General features: G+C 40.7%; 1 protein-coding gene across 1 annotated transcript in view; it reads left to right on the top strand.

Annotated features, from left to right (window-relative positions):
• PTPRG (protein tyrosine phosphatase receptor type G) overlaps window positions 1-22,562 on the top strand; it is a 412,309-nt gene that overhangs the window by 268,468 nt on the left and 121,279 nt on the right. The window contains exon 5 of the mRNA XM_040589702.1: window positions 988-1,083. Within this exon, the coding sequence (XP_040445636.1) occupies window positions 988-1,083 (96 nt within the window). The remainder of the gene's footprint in view (window positions 1-987; window positions 1,084-22,562) is intronic.

Genomic DNA, 22,562 nt, shown 5'->3' with positions numbered 1-22,562 from the left:
TGTAAACCAGATCCCTTGGAGCAAATCATGGCTGATACAGATGGACTGACACGAGGGACTTCTTTGGGAATGGAGGGGCTGAAAAACTGCTGGAGAAGCAGCAGTGTGTTAGGACAGCTGGCAGAAGTGGGAGCTCAGTTAGTATGGTAAATGGAACAAGAACCATACAGAGAATTAAGAGCAGTAGTGCCTATGGGCGTCTATGAGTTGCCCTTATCCATGGTATGTGTGTGTACTGAAGTGGAATTGTTCAAGAGCAGAGTGTATGAAGGAAGGTATTTCTCAGTCTTACATTTGTGTAACTCTGATATTTACTGGTTTGGGATAATCATTGTTCTCACCTGCTTTCACTTTGGATTTGCCTGATTATTAATATTTATTATTCTTCCTAAAATGACATCAAAATATCTGGGTTTGTCTCCTACATTTTGCTAAGTACTAACACTTTGGAAAAAAAAGTAATGAAATTTAACTGAAGTCAGGGAGAAGTCTGACCCTAACTGATAGTCCTGAATATCAGAGGCTCATAAAAATGCATTGCTACAGAGACAGACTTTTATCTTACAAATTGCTTTAGGAATAAAGGAATAACTCTAAACGTTTAAATCCTTTTCAGAAATTCTCTAAGGTTTTTGAGGTAAATATGTTTAGCACATTTAACAGAGTAGGAGATGAGCCTGCAGTGAGCAAAGAAATGAAGACGTGCTGGCTGGAAGCACAAAGTTTACCATCTAAGCAGACTGACCATACTGTTTATCCTTGGGTTTGGTATTAAAATGCACTGCATTGACTCTGTTCCCTGGTTACTGTCCCAGTAGGGCAGTCATGCTATTAATCAAGATGCTGGTTAAACAATATTGTTCAGCAGAATTCCTTTATCTCAGGTTCATAACACTGGGTGTGGGTACGACAGGTATTCATTACCTCATTTGAAAGCTGTATGAATCAACACTAATGTGATTTTATTGTTGTTTTTAATTTATACAGATGCAGATTTACTTCTACAATCCTGATGACTTTGACAGTTTTGGAACAGCCGTTCTAGAAAACAGGGTAGTAGGAGCCATGGCCGTGTTTTTTCAAGTAAGTTTAAACAAGGGCTATATCCATAAACAAAAGCATTCACCAAGTACTATTTAATTCATTGAATTGTTTCAAGCTTAATGGATGCATCTGTTTTCTTGTTCCCACCTGTCTAAGTGAAAGATATTTCATATTGTCTATGTGTGATTTAAAATGTAAATAAGTATATTTAAAAACATAATGAAAAGTTTTGCATGAATTGTTCTGATTTTATAGCTACTTTACAGATGCAGGTTGGGGAACACATTTATCATGGAACTTCCTTCACTGCTGAAGCACATTGCTGCAGTCCTCGGAATACAAACAAACCAACATGAACTGATTCTGTCTAGAGAAAACTTAAAATTCAAACATAGCTAGAGAGAAAATTAATCAATAAGTTTCATCATTCTTATCTGTAGCAGCTTCTTCTAAATTGTCATAGTAACAAGTTCTTGAACAGACCACGTTTCCCAATGAGTGAATTTATGCATCTCCTTTTTTAAAATGCATCCCTCAAGAGCATGACTGCTCGATTAGCTCATTTGTTGGTTCAACACGCTCAAGAGTTGTGGTGCGGGGTAGAGGCTGCTGCTTGCAATGGCTGGCAGGTCAAGCCACGTGGCTGTGGTGCTCAGCAATGTGGGCTTTTTGTCATGTTGCATCAGAAATGGAGGGTTTTTTCCCTTCTGACTTGGGGGTGAATTGAACAGAGGGAGTTGGAGCAACTCCACACAACCAGGCTGTCACAGGCAGAAAAGTGGCTAATGATGATTTGAAATGTGTCAAGGTGTTGCTTTTTCAAAAGAAAGGAAAGGAGGGAGGGAAGAACAAGGGAAAATGCTGGTTGTCTGTGAGGTTTCACACTAGTTTTTACTCTGGAAGAAAGTGATCTTACTGTTATCTTTGTGAAGCCAGATAAAAAAGAATATGGAAGCACCCATATGTAAATACCTCCCTTTTTCTTATGATGTTAAAGTGACAAGCCTGACTCTCCTGCTCAAATTAAGTAAGGTTGTCTTTTTCCATGTCACTGATTTTGATCAAATGCTTTGATAAGGAGAAAAGGACAGATCCTTGTATTGCATAAATTGCTGTAACTCTGCTGACATCAGGCTAGTGGAAGCAAGCATGTTAAATTCATCACTGTTGAATTCTGAGCACTTGTGTGGCGTTTCATGTTAGGGTAAAGTTGGTGGAGCTGTGATAATTTACAGTGGCATAGCAGGATGATTTCCCAGACTTCTTAATCTTGATGTGATGTGGAAAGCATTGGGCAAATTGAATTTGGCCTTAAAAGACAAAAGTTTAGAAACAGAACAACCAAAGGCACTGTTACTTGATTTATGCCACAGTGAGGAGCTGTACATTATGTGAGTGTGCCGTTTCAGAAGGAGCATGTGTTCTGTCATGGTGTGCAATACGTGTCGTGGCATCGTCTGTCTGGAATTTAATTGCTAAATTACCCTGGTATGCTTCACATAAGCCATGTGAAGCTCTGGCCCCATGTCGCACCATTTCCTAGTCTGTTTGTGACATTTATTCCATAAAACCTGTTTTTAGAGGATCTTAAAATTGTAGTGGGACTGTATTTTGTATTCCCCACCTGCAAAGCCAGGTGTGATGCTTACTGCAAGTCCCACTTTGCACGATTCCAAGGGAGCCATTAAACTCACTAAAAATAACCTAAAATAGTCTGTAATGCTGTTAAAAAAAAGCCATCTTTGATTGTAAGAGACCTCAGGCTCTTTCAGACCACAATCGAGCAGTGCAGTCCCCTCAGGGAAGCAGAAATCTATACTTTTCATCATTTCTAGCCCTGCAGGCCACAGGACATTAGGCTGTAAAGTCTGGATGATGGTGCAGCTGGGCTCCTCTGCTCCAGGAGCCGTGAAATCTGAAGCCATTACTGATAGACAGTCTCTGATCTCTTCCAGAGAGTGGGGGTAAGGTAACTCCTTGGCAAAGTGACCCAGGGACCACCTGTTTTGCGGCTGCAAGGAAATGGGGGGGGGGCGGGGGGGTGGGTATTGCTTTCCTTGCCTTTGGGCTGAAGTGATAAATCAGTGGTGTGCCATTAAACAACTGAGTGCATCAGGTCTTCTTTCTGGGTAGCTCTGCTCCAAGATGGAAAGGTAGCTGCCAAGGAAGATTTGTGGAGGCCAAAGTCCCCGTTCTGGAAGGGTATGTGCCCCATCCCTGGCAGTGTCCAAGGCCAGGTTGGATGGGGCTTTGAGCAACTTGGTCTAGTAGAAGGTGTCCCTGCCCATGGCAGCAAGGTTGGAACTAGAGATCTTTGAGGTCCCTTCCTACCCAAACTATTCCATAATTCTATGAATTCTGGCCCATGTAAGTAAAGTCTAAGGACTTCCGTGTGGCAACCACTATTTTGGCCAACATGAGGGTTTTCCAGAACTTGTCCCATAGAGCTTGAGTTTGTGTACATAAGGTTATTAATTGGTGGTCATAATCCTTTGCAGATCCATACTGTGTTTCACCAAGATGCTGTTTAGGTTCCTTCAACTGCGTATCATGCGCTGGAGCTGGTAAACCACAATTTGGAAAAACCTTTCCAGTTTTGTTCAGAAATACTTGGTGGTTTTGGCCTTGCTTCCCAAGGCACCATGCAGATAAGCTTGCCGTGGGTAGTATTTCATACAGCTAATTTAAAAGCTGTCTTTTAAAACTGATTCTTAGTAACTTCTGAATGAAATGTCCTGAAGATGTCCATGGTCGCATTTTGATCGGCAGCTTTGACTATTCAAACACTAATTTTATAGTTTGCTGTATTCCAGAGCTGTAGTCCCATCTCCAACTCATTTATCTAGAACAGCTTAAAAATTCATTGCAATTGAGGTCATACTGTTTTTTACAAATACATTCGAAAACTGAATTGTGCATGCTTTTCTATGTAAATATTTTAACACAGAAATTATTGGCTAGGTTTGCCTTCGAGTCAAGACTTGGATTTTTGCTAATGCATTAATGCTGTGTTGGAATGAATGTGTACTGCGCTGACTGAGTTTATAGTCTGGCAGGTGTTTTTTGTTTGACTGATGTTCACAAATGTTCCTTTGAAAATCAGGTTCTCCAGTGAGTGAACATTATACTGAACTATATAATTATTGGTGAAGCATTAAATAATTAAGAACCCTCTTTCCTCCTTTTTAAATAATTTAACTTGGACTTCATAAGAATTTTCCTTATTGAATTCACTGTTTCAGGGTAATTTCCAGGTGAAGTACATTGGTTCTGAACCTGGATAATTGAAGCGCTTGGAACTTTGTTGTAACTGCTAATTAAATCTATGTTTTTCTCTTTGCTTTCACTGTAAATTATTGATAAATTCTATTTCTGTTTGCATGCTGCAGGTCAGTTCTCCTGGCAAATAACAAAAATTACTAGTTAAAATCAGGAAACAATCCTTGCATAGAATAACTGCCTTAATTGTACATCTTTGTATTTCATTGTGGATAGACACTCAGAGGGTCTCACATAAAAGAGCACTGTGCGGACTCTATGGAAGTTATTCTTAATAGGTAAATGAGACAAGCTGGCCTGAAATCTCTAACCAGACTTTGAAAGCTGCTTTTTGCACTGGAGTACAAGTTGCACAGCGAACAGATACGTTGAGAAAAAGGGTTCCATAATATTTGGTCCCTTTTCTGACCACAGCATCACTTCAAGCGGCATGCTGAGGACTATTGCAAATACAGGGGAGTGCAGTAAGTAAAGCAAAAGATGATTTGACTCTGCTGAAAATTCCTACAGACTTTTGTTCCGTAGCTGTGTATTTGGGGCAGAATGAGGTGCCTCACTGTGCAAAATCTGAACAGCAAATAAACAAAACCTTGCGCCATGCTGTGGCGTTTCCTTCAAAATCCTCTCTCATCCTCACTGAGGCCCAGTGAGTGTAATAGAGGAGCAAAGTGATTTATGAACCTCTGATCTTTTTCTTTAGTTCAAATTATTTTAAAATTTATTCAGCTGGAGCAACCTGAAGAGGGGACACGGGAGCTGCAGCCTACTGTATATACATCAGGTATCATGGTTATTAACGCCCATTGAGGGTGGGGGAATCAGTGGGGAAGATGGCCTTTTTGTTAAAAGTAGGAATGTCTGTGGGGAAAAGTGTGTTTTGAGAGGGAGAGGGGATCAGAGTGTTAAACAGCAATGTGAGTCAAAAAACTCTTGGGTTTTTGTTGATAAAGGGAGCTCACCTGTAATTTTAGCAAAAATCCAAATTGTCTGGAGACATGAGATAATGCCAATGATTTCTCTTTGCTTCCTGTTTTCAGGAGAAAACAACGTGACAATTCCTATCAGTATTGGGGTTACCTGGTGTTTCTCAAAGCGAAGCTAGCGCTAGCAGAAGGAGCTTAACCACGTATCTGCTGCCTCCCGCCAGCAGTACCCTCTTGGTCTGCAGTGAAGGTGTCTGGGTTTGCAGATCCGGTAGCGCTGCAGTGACAGCACCCATGTGCAGGGGCTCAGAGTTTTGTGCACCTTAAAAGGTGCCTGTGGCTGCACGCTGAGGCCCACTGATCCGCTGAAACAGGTAGCCGGTCCCAGTCCGGCAGATTGCAATGATCCTGACGTGAATAGCTGGGGCACGTGCTTAATTTCAGCACGCATAAGGTTCAACTTGTACTTAATGATATTCTGGCTCCAGGCCTTGATTAATTATCAGGCTGAGCCAGTTTTGAAGCAAGCCAGGAGTGGAAGGGAAGGCCCAGATTTCTCACTGGTCCCTGAGTCATCCATTCGTATATGCACATGTAATACATATTTACAAGTCACATTTAAAATGAGTAGTTACTTGGATTAAATGCATTCAGACATATTGCTCGGCTCTGTTTTAACCATCTAACAATATAATTCATTGCACACTTCACTACTTGCTTTATTAAAGCCAAACTTAAATGTGTTCAAAACAAACATATTGCTTTTGCATTTGAAATATTCATCTTTTGGGCCTGTGGTAGATTCATTACAGCAGAGAATACTTCATTCCTTGATTACTGCTGTGAAAAGACACAATACTGATTCCCTAAGCACTCATCAAATATTCGATAGCTGAGAAATTCAGAAGGAGGTGATGGAATTCTTGTTCCTACAGGGAGGGCATATAAATCTGTTTTATTATTTGCACAGAAAATCATCAGTGATTAGTTACTGTATCTCAGGTACTCAAACAAATCATCTCTAAAGAAGTTAAAATAAAAATTAATTTTAAAATAACTTTTAGCAATGGTTTCATCATTAAAATTATCTCTGTAATGATGAATGATGTTGATACCTGGATCACTCAAGAGCTTTAGCAGTGCAGGGCTAGATTTTTAAAGGTAATTAGTACTTGACAGCAAATAGGCAACTAACAGTATTTTCAAAAGTAAGTGGGATAAAAGCCAAGAGGTTTACAGGTCTTAGACTGTAATTTTACTTTTCATTTTCTTTTCCAATACTAACATTCTTTCAAGGTTGTTGAAAAAAATAACATGTAGCACTTTTACATCTATGTGTATGTTGTATGTAAATGTCTTTATATTTCCTACTAATTTGCGTATGCAGAGATTTGTTCTTCAGTAAAACAAATACCAATTGTGGCCTTGCTTTTTGTAAGTTTTTTTTTGGTAGTAGTTCTTGGTGTGCTTTATGAAGGCGATCAATAACTCACTTTTCACAGGACCTAAATGACCTAAACACAGAATAAATTGGTGGAACACCATCAAAGCCCTTGAATACTTGGCACAAATACGCTTTTTTTAGTGTATGTTTCTCAAATAACAGAATTCAAGTTTTAACTTCCCTAGAAGCCTTTTTTATTCCTTTTTCTTCCCTTTCATTAAGTGTTTCATGGGCTTGCCATCATAACCAAAGAAATTCAACAAGTGCTTTAAATACAGTAGCTGTTGAGAAAACTGTATCTGGTAGGAGACCAGGTTCCTGTGTTCCCATCTTGATTCCTGGCAATTCCCTAATTCCACCTCTCCCTTACTATAAAGCTGAGCATTTAAAATCTGAGCAAAACTAGCTTGATTGTGAAAATAAGAAGGGAGAGGCAGGCGTGCGCTTCTCCTGAAACATTATATCCACCTACATGAAGTATAATCACTGCTTCAGTGTTTAGGCAATATCTTAAAGGTGATTTGCAGTAGTTCAAATAACATGTAGCATCATTAACACACAGGGCATCATCCAGAGTCATTGAGAAGCTTTTCATTTATTTTAATAGACTTCAGATACATGTAAAGACCTTAAAATTAAATTACAGTATTAATTCTTTTAATGGTTACATTAGAACCCATGGTGTTTTAATAATAGTAGCTTATGAATAATAAAACAATTATTATTGATTGGCAGTAGTATTATTTAGTAATTAGTACAGGTATTTTTTTATCATCTTCATAACATGAGAATGTGTGCAAGCTAAAGATACTTACTCAATGCCTTTACAAATTATAATTTATATTTGTCAAAATATTTATGTACCAGTAACTCTCCATGTAACGGAGGACAAGCAAAACAATTTGAAATGTGTTCTTGCTCACTAAGTCCAGTTTCCCAGCATTTTAAAATTGTCGCAGCTGTTTAAAACCATTAGTTGTTGCTAATAAAAGCAGTACTAGGGCCCTTAAGTGGTTGAAGAATAATATAGAAATACAAAGTAACTACCCTGGCATATAAAGACCAGCAAGTCAGAGTAGGTAGAGATGGTTGGTACACCACTGAGAGTACATTTTCTGAGAAACACCTTGTACAATACCTGTAATGATGTAGAAGTCAAATATTCATGAAAAGTGTCTGTTTCTAGAAAATATATTCTACCTTTCCATTAAAGAAAATAGAAATAATTTTTTTAAACTAAGCCCCAAATTCAGATTTTTATTTCAACTTCTGTTGAATGTTTCTTTGGGAAATATGAATATTTTTGAATATTTTATGTAAAAGAAGAAAGGAAGGGGAGAACAGATGGGGAATAGCTCTGTGAATAAAAAATATATATCCAGTTTCAATTTTGGTGCTTATTGATTTTCAAGTGCTTAAAAATGAGACTTTAACTTTATTCTGATTCATACCTTTGCCCAGACTGCTCACGTTTAATAGCAAAATTGCTGTTTACAGCAGAGATTTTTTTAAAAAATTAAAGTCTCTTGTAATAAGGTTCTTCATCTTTTATTTTAGTACATAAATGAGTAGGCTGACTCTTGAGAGTACTAAGCAAACAATTCTTGATGAAGTCTTGAGTTTAACAGGGAAGCTTCCAGAGTGTTCTGGCAGTGGAGTGAGATGCTGTTGTGAGATGGGCAGCGCTGCAGCCTTTCTTGAAGGATCATAGCTTGAAGCAGGGCAGGCAGGTAGGGAAGCAGCAGGCTGCTGGAGTGGGTGGGCCCTGGGACTTCACCAAGGAAAAGCCACGAGCGCTTTGGGGAGCTGGGATGGGGTCGGGCTGTGAGCCTGGTGATGTTCATCACTCATGCTGCTGGGCCTAAGAAACGAGGACTTTGTTAGCTGAAATGTGCAGGTGCAATGCAGGCCCTTTCACCTGGAGGGCTTTTGAACCAGATAATCTTCAGCACTCCAAATTTTCTGTCCATTGACAACAGCAGCGATACGCACCTTTGCTGGTGGGGTCACTGTGCAGAGCCTGGGCTCCTGGTGTCCCTCATTTCAGACCCCATACCAACATCAGCAGTTTCTCTTGATGTGCAGGGTACTGTGGGCTTGCACGTTCTCATTCGCGTGGCTGCACGTTTGTCACAACTTATCTGTGAAAAGCAGCCCACGTGGCTAACTCTGGGGCTGCTAAGAGCAGAGGTGTTCACAACAGCAGCCTGAACATCCTGAGCAAGCGTGCTCGGAGGAGTGAGGTACAAATGCATGAGCAAAAGCGGGGCTGGATTTGGAGGCAGACAGACTGACAGGGCGGCTGAAACAGATCGTTCTTGGAAGCAAACACATCGTTCTGCTTCTGCTTGCCTGTGTTCTGCCAAGAGGCATTTGCAGTCTCTAGATCATGATGGCTGCAACCTGCTGTGTTGAAACTTTTCTATCCACAGGCTGACTGTGCAGTGTAGAAAGATAATCTACCTTATGTGCATTTCTTCATTGCCCAAGTTATCGTCTTCCTTTCCCTTCTTCTCTTCAGCTCTGTGAACTCGTTCATGGTATTTTCCAAGGAGGCAGAAGAGCAGGAAGACTGGTTTTGTGAGGTGACCTCCAAAATGCAGTAGTTTCAATTAAAGCAGTTTTGTTAGGTTGTGGTTTAAAGGATATGGTCTGTACTGAAAGCGGTGTCATGCAGTTCTTTTTACAATGCAGACCAAAATACCAGAATGCAGAGTCTGTGACTTTTATTTGGTTTTTAGGCTCAGATATATCTTGAGAAATTAACTTCTAAAGTATTTGGAAAAAAACTCTAATTGAAGGTAAAAGATAGATTTATTTATTTATTTATTCTCCAAATGCACTGTAAATGCTTTCTTAACTGCAAAGTTTGAGATCGTAACTTGTGCTGTCACTTCTCAGGTTTGGATGCAGTGGTAAGGAGGGTGGGTAACAACGGTGATGGGTTATCGAGTGACCTTAGCTGTCTGTGATAAATTGCAGTCCTTTAACGTATTTAATAGAAACATCACAATTATTGATGCTAGAAAGGAACTGTAAACTTTTTTGCTGTTAAAAGGACTTGGAATCCAAAGTTGTGCGACACTACAAATTTTAAAAACACTCTCTGTATGTTTTATGGGGTCTCTCGTCCTCAGTATCTTGAACCATTAATGAGAGCTGGTTGTGTGCATTGCAGGGGGAATAGATCTCTGCACTTTCCCAGTTGAATGTTCATTTGAATGTCAGGATCACTGTCTTTCAGTTTACAGCATTGTAAACATTTTTGACTTGCAGCTTTTTTGCTTTCCCAATGCTTCCTAATTGATTAATGTATTATGATTAATCCCAGGTGGGATGCCATTATTAACTTGCTTCATTAAATTACATACCAATTTGTTAGCCTTAATTCTCATAATTGTCCCCTCATATTTTAGTGGCTTTATTTTAATAACTTGCCCTAAGAACTTGATCAGCATGCATTTGTATGTTCTTTTTCCTCCCTTTCCTTCCTCTCATTCTTGACGTTCAGAAGTGGAGTCAGTTTAGGAATATTTATAGTGTCTAGTGTCAGCATCTTAAACACAGTAATTTACTTCTCTGTGATGTAAAAATATCCTGTCTTTAAAAAAATAAAATAGCACTTTTGTAGCCATACCATAAAAATCTTTAAATTGACAGAAAAATATTTTGTGGAGTTTTCATTACCAGACTCCTGAAAATGACACTTAGATGTCTAATATGTAAAAATTACAGTTCTCAGTCTATAATCTCACCCTCTCTGTGGTTCAGGAAGATTGATACTCAGGAAGTCTGCTGATTATAACCATTAGACTAAAAAACAAATTAGTTCCCTAACTACGGTAATGCTTTTTGCATTTTACTCTCTGATGTGCTTTGTGGATGCATCACGTTGTCACTTCACCAAACATCACAAAGCAGACCTAGGGCAGGATGCCATGAGAGCTGTGTTGAAGTGGTCCCTCAGCCTCCATGCAGGCTCCTGTCACTGTTGTCTGCTCTAGGAGAGGGACAACAGCCCCTTGTAGCGTCTCTCTTTGTGTCTGTGAGCACTGATAAGCCATTGAACATGGCTTGTTTTCTTTGCTGCAAGTATGTTTTCTCCTCTCTGTGATAGCACTGATTGCTTCATCCCCTTCTTTCTCACATGTTCCAAATCCGGTGCATTTTGACATGACCTTTTTTGTTTCAGAAAAGGAAAGAGAAGGTGGAAATAAGGTATCTATTTTTTGCTATGCAAGTCTTTGTAGAGTTTTGATAGAATTGGTCTTAGTTACAGAATCAAAGGAGATGTAAAGCTGTGTGTTCATCTTTCTCTTCTCAAGTGCAGCAGCTGCCTCTGATAAGTCCCTGTTTTCTCCCTGTTGTTAAACATCCAGCCTGGGTTCCAGGAAGATCAGGTTTTATGCCTATCTGCTTACCTCTTTTTTAAATTTAATTTGATTTCTTTTTCTGCAAAAAACCATCCTCTGTAGCCATCCGGGACTCATACCCCATTTGTCGCTCAGAGGACTAATCAAGTCAATTACATGCAGTTTACATTCATGGGCTGTAGATGGAGAAATCTAACATTTCAGGCAGGAAACTCCACCTCTCCAGTCCACATCACCCAGTTCTGCAGGTTTTTGCACAGGATTTGTGTACCCCTTAGAAAAATTACACTTGTTTTCATCCTCTGTACCTTTCATGAAACTGTAGTCTTCATATGTCTCTGGTTACCGGTTAGTGTTATGGCACATTTTAAGTGAAGGTGAGCACAGGATCTATTCATAAATGATTGCCTAGTTTCACTTTGCGCCATAAAAGTGAGATTGGTTGTAAAGTCTGAATACATAAAATAGATGGGTAAAATTGGGGCTTCCTTTGCCTTTAGATCTTCTGGCTCAGATGAAAAAGTTATTCTTATTAAATTTAAGCTGTTCTGCCTGAAGAATTATTACTGTAGTTCTCAGATATAACAGTGCCAAGTTTCTCCTAGTATTGGCAATAATAAACAATGTAAGCTTCGGATAGAATTTCCTGGGTAGCATACCAAATGTTCTAGAAAACCTTCTCGGACAGCAGCTAATACATTTTTAATACAAATAAAACATAATTCTTTAGTCTTGTTTCAGTTTGATCCCTAAGGTAGAAAAAGTATACCGACTATGCATAATTTATGTATTTGTTTGAAGTGTTTACCCAGATACTCCATTCACAGAGTCTCTTTTTTGTTAATAGGTTGCTGCGAGATGTAAGAATCACTTAGGGCTCAGATTGTACAAATAAATGGAATGTGTCACTTTTATTTGATCAGTGAGGTGGCTACGTAGTAATGCAAATCCTGCCTTCGTCCGCGCTGCCCACCTCATCCATCCTTAGCCCAGTCACTGAACAGGTCTGGCTGAAATGTCAGTATGTTTATCCCAGAATGTACGTGATGTGAAAGCGTGGAAGTATGCAAGGGAGGGAAGGGGAGCAGTTGGGAGCAGAGGGTGCTGCACACCCCTTTCGGGGACAGCACGGATTGGTGTTGGGTTGGCGTGTCCCTGTAAGCACCACCCCAGTTATTGCCAACGATACATGTGGTTTCCTGTATATTACTGTATAATTCTGAAAAGTTACACATGGTGCAGAGCAAGCATGCAGGAAAATATCCCTCGGTAATTTAATTATAATCTATCCTAAATTATTGTAAATCCAGTGTTACAGATTGCTGCCGGAGGGTTGAGTTGTTGCTGGGTTTTGTCATTTGTAGTTTCTGTGCTGCAGGACAACTGTGGGAGAGGTGATTATTGAGGGTTTTCTGAGCTGGTGGTTTTCTTTCCAGAGGTCAAAGGCAGGCGATGAAAGTAAATCAGAGCCTAGTCTGGTCCCTTTCTTTATATCTTTGTACAGAGGCAGACATTTGTATGTATGGCTGATGGCTTAACTGATAATGCTGATGGCATATTGCCCCCCAAAATAATTCTGCAGCCGAGATGGCAGCTTGCCCAGAGCAATCCTTGTATCTGATGTTTTGCCACCCGTGAATCTAAATCAGAAATCTTCAAGTCCATAGAGTGGAGATGGGAGTGTGTAAACTTGGGAACCCTTTTACAGCGTAATTTTAGTAGCTTTCAGACGTGTCTTCTATATCTAAGATTCACTGAAAAGCACGATAATCCAACTAAGATGATGATTCTGAAATTAGCTAAATAATCCAACTGAGATGATGATTCTGAAATTAGCTAAATGGTCCCAGTTTGAGTAATATTAAACCTCCCTTTGTTTTAAGCTCAGGTGTGTTTGCATCAGAGTTCCCTGAACAAAAGCAGCAAAGAAGTTGGGATGTGCTTTTATGCACATTAAGCTCTACTGGAGATAGATGAGAGTCAAGAATGCCAGTCACCATGTTATTCTGTGCCGAAAATTGAAATATGTGTTAAATAAAGATTGCATGAATCTGTTCACAGCATCTCTGAATAGTGATTTTTCAGAGGCTTGCAAGATGGAGCAGGATTTTTCCTATGAGCTTACAGTGTTTGCAACTGTTTCACAGCTCTGGGAGCACTGAGAAGCCAAAGAAAAGCCGCCTGGCTGAGACCATGAGAAAAGTATTTAGCTGCTGATTGTAACTGTACCATCAAAAATGCATCGTAATGTAGTCATTTTCAAGAGTAAAGAGACTTTCTGAAAGAAGGTATTGGTTTCACAGCATCTGTACTGTATCAAATGACGCCGAACTGGAGATTTGGCAAACTGTTCTTTATGAGTAAAATGATGTACCACGTTAGAAAGTAGCTTGGTTATTAGAAAGCTCAGTCTTGCTCCTTATAAAATGGATTTTTTACTGTAAAATTCATCTTTACTTGCAGCAAGAATATTGCTGAAAGAGATTAACTTTGGATCTCAATGTGTTTTGTAGTGTGTCTCATGTTATTTTAAGGCTGTAAATATATTAGCTGATCTGTAAGCTTCACTTAAGTTACTGCTTTCTGGGCTTTTGAAGAAACAGGTTCATGTTATGCAGGAATCAGGATGATTGAATTAAATCGCCCCTTTTGATATTCATTTTTCCCTCAGGATCATGCTACCAGATCAATGTTTAAAAACAGCTATATGAGTAAGCATTGATTAGAAAGCAAAGCTCCATAACCCTAACAGCTAAACTAGTTATTTTTTTGTGTGTACTTTGTCTGTGGTTTTCATCACATTATGCACATGGCTGTGTTTTAGAAGCAGTCAACATAAAATTATTTCCTTACACCTTCCTTGCCCCTTACCTACCTTGCCACCTGGCAAACAGTCTTTATCATATCTAGATCCTATAAAAACATCTAACGTAATTCAAAATATTCTTGTGTGAAACATGATTAGACTACATCAATCACTTTTCAAAGTTCTTTTTTCCCTGGATTTTGTACTCTAAACCGCTAAAAAACACATGCTTTTATATCCTGCTGCATTTTGTGGGAGACCATAAGCAGACAGATAGTTCCCCATCTGAGGTGACCCAGACTTGTTACTCTCCCCAAGTACTCTCCCAAAGTGCATACCAGTCAAATTAAGCTTTAGGTTTATGTTTTGGAATGCTGTCCTCTTGCCAACTCATTACCAGTGATATGGGTAAGCAAACTGTTGCCTTCTGCTATTCCAGATATCTATGGAGATTTATTATATTTCAGCTAATAAGCTTACCTTCTCTAATAGCACACAGCCCACCCCACCTTATGGCTAGACTTGTCTTTTCTCATAACTTGGGCAGAGAATTCAAGGCCAGAAGTAAAGCTGGCTTTTAAACCTGTCTGGGTAGAGCTGTTTGGTGGTCCCTGGGTTGTGGATGGAAACACCCATTATTTGTGAGTCTGAACTCGCTTGTTATCTAGACCAGCTCTGCACTAGCCCTCAGGTCGATACCGATACCTCTCTGTGGACAGATGGTGGTGGGAGAGGGGGGTGATGCCTGGGCAGGTGGTACCACCTCGGTGTGCTGCAGGGCCATATGGGCCCTCAGGTTTCAGAGAAACTTGGTCTGTGCATGCAGTACAGCTGGCTGCTACCACACCTGTCTAATAGAGTTGCTGAAAGGCTATATAAATTCATGCTGAGCTATGGAGATTATCTCTGTCAGCTGTTCTTGTGTCAGAAGCAATTTTTTTTAATGCTGCATATATGTCGTAAGTGCCCAGGCTATGCCTACCTCTTAGGAAGTATCCTCTTTCTTCCTTCATTACTGCTTGCATTGCATCTGAGGCGTATAACTAGTGTCTTACCCCTAAAAATAGAAGAATTTTTTATGCCTTCCTTATCATGCCATATATTAAAATGTTTGCTCCCCCCCACCTGAAATCTGCAGAGCTGAGCTGCAGATGCAGGTGCATCCTACCAGTATGCAGGGGTTACAGGCCAGTCTGCAGAGAACATGGGATGCTACGGCATCCAGCTTTTGAGCACTGGTGCTCGCTGCTGTTAGCTCTGGAAAGCCTCTCATCCTCACAGCAGCCATCAGTGCAGTGCTCCTTGTTTGCGCGTTACAGCTGGGCTGGAATTCAGACTATGTTGGGTCACAGGTATTTTGGGGAGAATTGCCTGTGCAGCCTGGCAGCAAACATGTCCCTTTGCGACAGCCCTCTGAAGATTGCCCTGACAGAGTATTGGCTTTTTACCTTGCTCCAGACCAGCTCAAGCTTTTGGCAGGGAAAAGCCCAATGCAGGCTGCGGTATCAGTTGCATGTGGTCATATGAGCGTGGTGACATCAAAGGACCATGCAGCCTGCCAGGCTTTTGAGAGGAGAGATAATAAACTTTTCTAGAGGTGGATACCAAAACCGAGGTTGTGGCAAAGCATGTGCCTGGAGCCTGGATGCTCCAGCTGACTGGCCACGGTGTCGGTGATAGGATCATAACCAGCGTACATGATCTGTGGACACTTAGGAGTTAAAGCGCTGGGGTGTGAAAAGAAGTGAAAAAGGAGGAGGTAAACACCTCAAATTAATAGGCAGGTTCGCTGGCAAGCAGATTCAGAGAGTATGTGAGAGGACAGGAGATGGAAGACCCTTCCTGAGAGCATTCCTGTGTACACCCACCTGCAGGAAGTGTCTTCACTGCTCTGGGTCAGACTAGACTTGTTCAAAGAGCACCTTTTGTTCCAACCATGTTTTAAGTTTTGTTTTAAATCTTATTCAGTTGCATTTTGTTTCTTTTCTCCTACTTTTCCCTGCGATGTTGAGATTCTGGTAATTTTGAAGTTAGATCCTGTGTAGGAGGAGGGCTTCCTGACCAGAGCCAGAGCTTGAAAACCCCCTCCACAGATGGGTCATGCTCCACAGGAGCACCGGAAAAATGTAAGAAACCTGTGGAGCAGAGGCATGAAGGCTAGAGCATCCTGAGGAGTTCTGTGGCTTTAAGACTATCACCTGCTCACAGTGATTGGATAGCATTCACTGTGCCACTGCTGAAATGTAGAACATCTTGAAACAAGCATACATGTCATGTTAGTTTTTGTATTTCTTTGTATTTCAAGAGGAAGAAACTGCTGCCACAAACTGAATGTTTCCCAGGCTTTTAATGCACTTATGTTCTAAGTGGTTTTTTTTCTGTACGATAATTTCCCCATTTCCTCTAAACACAAGCCATGATACTTGTTGAAAGGGTTTTGTAAGGAACTGAGTGAATTGTTGGGTCATTCTAACCGAGTGAAAAATAAACAGCTTGACATATGATCCTCACTGTTGAGCATAGTGTTACACCAGGTGAAATGAGGGGGGGGCGGGGGGGGGGGGGGGTTGAGCTCTACTGTTATTGCTGCAGGAACTTGAGTAGCTTAGAAGCAGCTAAAAAAATTGCAGGCCACATCCTGCCGTTTTTAATTCAGTGGCTTGAAGGAGACTGAGATAAGGACTGCCTCATCGCACCTGCTTCTTGGAGCACTACTGCTGTGGCTGCCCTGCTGCTGGTACCCAGCCTGGCTGAGGGATGTGGCTCTTGGTGCACCTGCACTTCATGCCCATGAGCTCTGGAGTCCTGGGCAGTCCTGCAGCTGGTGTCCTTGGCACCCTGTCTGCTGGCATCCAAGTCTCCCTTGGATAAGGCCACTTGCCACCCTCAATAGCTGAGGCTACTTCTTTCCCTTGTCTCTATGAAGGACATCTGGGTGGGGGTGGGAGGGCACAGGGACTTCTGTGGTGATGCAGGAGGCCGGGGGTGGAGAGGAGGAGGAGGTGGCAGAGTCGTGCAAGGGTGTGCGAGGGGTATGTGGAATGGTTTGGGAAGAGAGGATGCTGTAGCGTTGGAGGAGACAGAAACAGCTCACTGGGTGGGAAGAGAGAGCGAGGAGGAGGTGGCAGGTGGGCGATGGAAGAGGGAGGCAACTCAGAAATGAGAACGGAGGCAGACGTGAGGAAGCTCTGAGGATTAGATGGCGCTTTCTGCCTTAGGTACCATGAGCACTGAACTGCACAGGTTCATGGCGTTTTGCAGAGCTGCACACACCTGCAAGAACTTAAATGACACTCAAAATTTAAGAAGGATAAGTGAAGATGGAAGAACTTGCTTGAAAGAGAATTACAAATACAAAAATGTATCTTAGTTGACAGACTCATCCTTTTGTGCCAGAAAGCTGTTAATGAACACCACTGGTCTAACAGTGGGTTCTTGTACCACAACGATGCCTGGAAGCCGGAGAGCCCTCCTGACCCATGGCTGCTACATTACACATCGGGAATTTGCTGTAGCAAAAATTCCTGCAGCAGTTTCGGTAGATGAGTTCAAGTCAATGTCCTTAAAAATGAGGTAAAAGGAATGGCAAGCAAACTACTTTGGAGTTTGATGTTTCAAAGTAAGAGAGAAAAAAAAAATCTGCCCTACAATAATTTGTTTTCATTGGATCTCTAATTTAATTGTGAGGTGAGGTGTGGTTGTCGTTGGGGAAGTGGCTGTGTAACTTACTTGACATTTCTGCATCCTTTGTATTTGTGACTCATAGATGCCGGCTTGAGTCATCTCGCACTGGCGGGCTGGAGGGAGCCGCTGCTGTTGTGGGGAAGTGAGCCGAGGGCAGTGCTGGGAGGAGAAAAAATGAGGATTTTTCATACAGAATGAATGAAAGATGTTGGGAAGCTGAGATGACTGCTTTTCTTCATTTTAAAGGGGTGATTGCTGTGACCTCTCTCACCAAAATCCTTTGTGTTGGATGGAAGAGAAAGAAAAGGCTGGAAATCTCTGCTGCATCCTAGGCCAGCTTAGCTGGAGCAATTAAATTATAAACCCCTGCAAAATGCTGGGGTTCCAGGTGCCCATCTGAGCTGTTCCCTTCCACCCTTTGCATTTTGCCTAGCCCATTTTCTTGTTTAGCCATCAGATTTCATTGTTTTATTTTTAAAAAAGAAGAACTTTTTTTTTTTTTTCTCAGTTGCACATGTTTGTACCAAATTCAAGCCAGGAGCAGAAGAAATTGAAAGCTAACTTCCATTCTTGGTTTCACAGTTTTGAGTTTAGCCTCTCCAAATGTGTGAAGCTGTATATCAAAGAGTGGGTGCTGTAGGATGATCTGGTTGTAGTGCTTGTTATATTTTTTTCATTACACCAATTCATTTTCCTCCCTACTTAGGTCATAATGGTTATTCTTGCCTAAAAACTCCTGTAAATTGAGCAGATTGTGGAAACTCTAAAAGAGACCCAACTCCTTTTTTTTTTCCCCTTCTTTTTTTTCTTTTTTTTTTTTTTAAACTCAGATGGTGAGAACAGTTTATAACTGATGGCAGTTTTTATAAAATAGCCTCCATCCTGATAAAATGTTACCCCCTGGTGTGTCATTTTTCCAGCTGAACTGCTGGTAGGATTGAGAGATCTTGCACACTGCTGCTTAAATAAGTAGACTACATGCTCTATGAAGAAATCATATTATTTTCTCAAAGGAGAACAAGTAGGCTCAGTGCACCAAAATTGCTTTAAATAAACTTGCAGCTACTCTAGCCTTTTTTTTTTTTGCGCAGCTGCAGATGGTAAAGTCTATCAATCAAGCTTTCCCAGCTTTGAGAATCTGCCACTGAAGCTGTCTCTCCTCTGTGTTGCAATTACATTTTTGTCTTTTACAGAGTTTTGTATCTTAGATATTTTATTGCTACTAATCAGATTGTGCTTTTGGGCTGCAGATAACTTTTGGTTTTCCTCAGATATATGCGTATTAAGATCTTCCAATGATTTGTTAATTAAATATACTATTCACTTGCAGTAAATTAGCTGTATCATGCTTTCAAAGGGCAAGGATACTTTGGGGAAATTAATGCCTACCTTATCAATGGAATGAGTCAAAGTTCAGGCAAACAAGTGGCTTACAAAAAGAAAGGAAAATACATTGTTGGCTGTTTCTTACCATCCTGGTGGTTGCAAATCTTGTGATAGTGAATAGAGGTAATGCTGCAGGGGGAAGGCTGCAAAGTCTTCCTCAGCCTGGTGAGCTGATCAGTCAGCTGCCAGCATCTGTACAATACTCGATCAATGTTTCTATTCACTAACAAAGAAATTCAGTGTGCACAAACACAACGTACTCTGAGCTGAGTTATTAAGCAGTACTTAATTCTACCTCTGAGTTTCATGCTCTTGCTTTTTTTGAGACAGCCCCTTATATTAGCACGTTGCCTTGCAACACGCTGGTGCAAATTCTGTTGTATGTTCTGATGTAGCCTGTGCTGTCCCTTTGCTCTTTTTATGATACTGCTGTTTCAGACAAATTTTGGTGTAAAAGTGACTATGCTTCTTGTATCTTCAGGCATCCCTACTAGACATAATGAAAGTGGAAGTTGTGATCTATAACTTAGTTTGACCCATCCTTGTCCCAGGGTGTCTGTAACTACCTGAGGTCCAGAGACAGCAGATACAAAGCAATGGAGGGGGTGAGCTAAGGCTGAGAGGAGCTGTGGTTGCAAGCAGCTGCATTGCACTCAACCAAAGATGAGGAACAGCCAGAAGACCTGACCTCAATGTCAGTTCAATAGCTTTTGAAACTATTTTGGACTCCTCTTTTTTTTTAAAACAAAAAAAAAACCCCAAAAAAAATCCACCAAAAAAAAAAAAAAGAAAAAAAGGGAAAAGTGCAGCTTCCTCTTTGGCACTGCTAGTTAATATCTCACTGTAGGTACCTTCCAAAGCTGTGATGGAATATGAAGTTAATAGATCACTAGCAAGCTTTCAGTCAGAATGATGCATTATTCAAAGTGGAATTAGCTAGAAGGATCAATGCACACCCATTACGCTATTTAAAATAATCATTGGAAGACTGATTAACTTCCCCTCCCCCCCCCTTCAAACAACATAGTGAATGATAAGTTTAGGAACACCCCCTCTGCTTACATATGCACCTCATGACTTCTGTATATTTTCATTCATAATGGGATTATTAACACCTGAAGGCCAAACCCCAGATTTAACTTAACAGAATTTGCCTTCGAATCACTGAACTTGAAACCAGTTGCCATAGGTAAAGGCGAACTCAGCTCTAATGCACATTTTGAAAAAATCAAAGGTCATGGCAGTATCTATGTGAAATAGTGCATGTGCCAGCATAAGGTTCAGTGTCACATCTTGCCTGGGTACCTGTTATTCTCTCTGATTTTCCACATGAGCAGCAACTTGAAGTATTAAGGGGGCTGTTTCCATTTCTTGTTTTCCCTTAAAATATATTCTGCAGGATACTTACTTTGGGCAGTCCATTCATTATACAGCAAATGCTTTCTGTCTCCCAGCTCACCTCTGTCAGGCTGCAGGCTCTTGGCCAGATTTGTCCTTTTGCATCGACTTATAAAGGAGATGTGCAATTATAGCATATATGGGGGAGATGGAAGAAAATATCATCTGTGGAGGAGCAGGAATACATCATTCTTGGATCATTTAGTGCTTGTGAAGGTGAAAAATTCACAGCACCAAATCTAGCTTATCATTGTGATGAGAGCTCTGTAGGCATTTGCTTGCCTTCACAGATTGCTCAATGTGCTGTAGTGTCGACCAGTATCCCTTCTCACCCATCAGTTCTCCTGAAAAGGTCCAAATAAATATTTCCTACTGTTTTTCAAGGCAAAGCACATGTAAAATTTTCCCGTCTATTCATCCACATTCCAGATTCTGCTGAAATCTTTCACTCCCTTTTATTCAGAAATGTTTAAGAAATGAGATATTTATCCACAACCAGATTTTACAATGTAGACTTCAAAAGGGAGAGAAGAGAGAGGGGAGACAATGGACTTTGTGCAGAGCAAAAGGCTGCATACCACAAAGCCAGGATGTATATCCTTTCGCAGTGCTGCAGAGCGATGCAGGGTTAATGCATCATTGTTCCGAAGGGTTAGGAGTAGGACCTACCCATGCTGTTAGTTATCTCTAAAATAATTTGGCCCAAAAAATATGGATTTGAAGAGTTTCACAAGCAATATGCCATGTACTTCGCTGAGAAAAGTATGTTTCTTTTGTCTGTGATTATCTTGGATTCTTTGAAATCTTGTTGCTGTGATGTTAAAATACATAGCGTGGCATAACGTTTGCATTAATGGAATTCTCATTTCTATTCTAAAGCGGTGAAAATCAGGTCCTTTCCCATAGAGACTCAGGACTGGCATCTGTCCAACAGTACTGAGCTGATAAGAGAATAAATTGCTTAACCATGTTGATTGTCCTGAAACCCTACAGGACAATTTAATCTCTGCAACCTACTTAATTTATAATAGTTTTCTTTTTCGTCTTAGTTGTTTGTACAGAGTGTTTGGAGACTTGAGTATTTGGCTGGTGAGCTGTAGATCTTAACCGCAAGCTGAATGGGAGCTGAAGGCATACGGTTGGGGGAATATTACCCCTGACTTTCACCGTTGTAATTGAAAGTAGAATTTGACACATTGGCGTCTCTCTGTGTCAGCCATTGTCACTGGCTTCAGCTGCCACGGTTAAGTGTGTAGTCATTCATCCTTGGCAGACACTGTCCTTTACAGCACAAGAGAATGGTCTTTGGATGTTAATGCCACAGCACTCTGGGAGCAGCTGGCTATATCGAATTCAAGGCATGCAGATTGTCTTGGCCATTTTACTTAGCAGATGGGTAAGGCTTGATAGATTGAAGATTTAGTTTCCAAGTCAAGGGCCAAATGTTGCAGTGGGAGAGAAAAGTAAATTATATCACTATTCGGAGGGGAAAGGCTCAGGTACTGTATCACAAAATTGTTGCCATTCATTTTCCTCTGACTTGCACAAAATGCATGTCATTTCGCCTTTCAATATAGCCGACTATGGCATTCTCCTTCGTTTTGAGATGCTTTGCAATACTGTCTGTGAGCCCATTTAATGAGCTTGAAAGCAGTTGCTGCAAATTTATGACAGTTTAATAAGTCTAAATGCCAGATATTTTTTTAAGGTGGAAATGAAAGATAAATTTGTATTTTGTATCACCCCGAATAGGTGGGTTTTCTTCTGTTCTTTTCTCCCCACACCCTTTTCTCCAATACAGCAGATCTATGTAAGCATATTTTTAAAAGAGAAGTGTATTCCTTACTCCTGAGCTTCTTAAGCTATTAATATTCACCTACTTTTCACAAGGTGGTTAGTACCAGTGATCATTAGAGAGCTTTGTGGTGCTTCCCCCAGCCCTTCTCACGTTGGCTGGTGGGAAGATAACCTGACTTTTGGAGAGGCTGCCCAGAGCGGTGGAAAATGGGAGAAGTCTGGCCCTTTAGGCAGGGGTCTTGGAGGTAAGATCTGGTGTCGCTGTGTGGTCTAACTGCTTCAATGTATGTTTGGGGGTTCCTCTGCTTTTATTTGTCACTGTTCCTAAAATAAGCATTGTAAGCTCAAAATTTTTGCCTGAGACTTTTTTTTTTTTTTTTTTTTTTTTTTTTTTTTTTTTTTTGCTTTATAGAATGGTTTCCAGCAGA

Source organism: Falco naumanni, chromosome 4 (genome assembly GCF_017639655.2).
Source record: "Falco naumanni isolate bFalNau1 chromosome 4, bFalNau1.pat, whole genome shotgun sequence".
NCBI classification, from domain to species: Eukaryota; Metazoa; Chordata; class Aves; order Falconiformes; family Falconidae; genus Falco; species Falco naumanni.
This window is presented reverse-complemented; position numbering and strand designations above follow the sequence as displayed.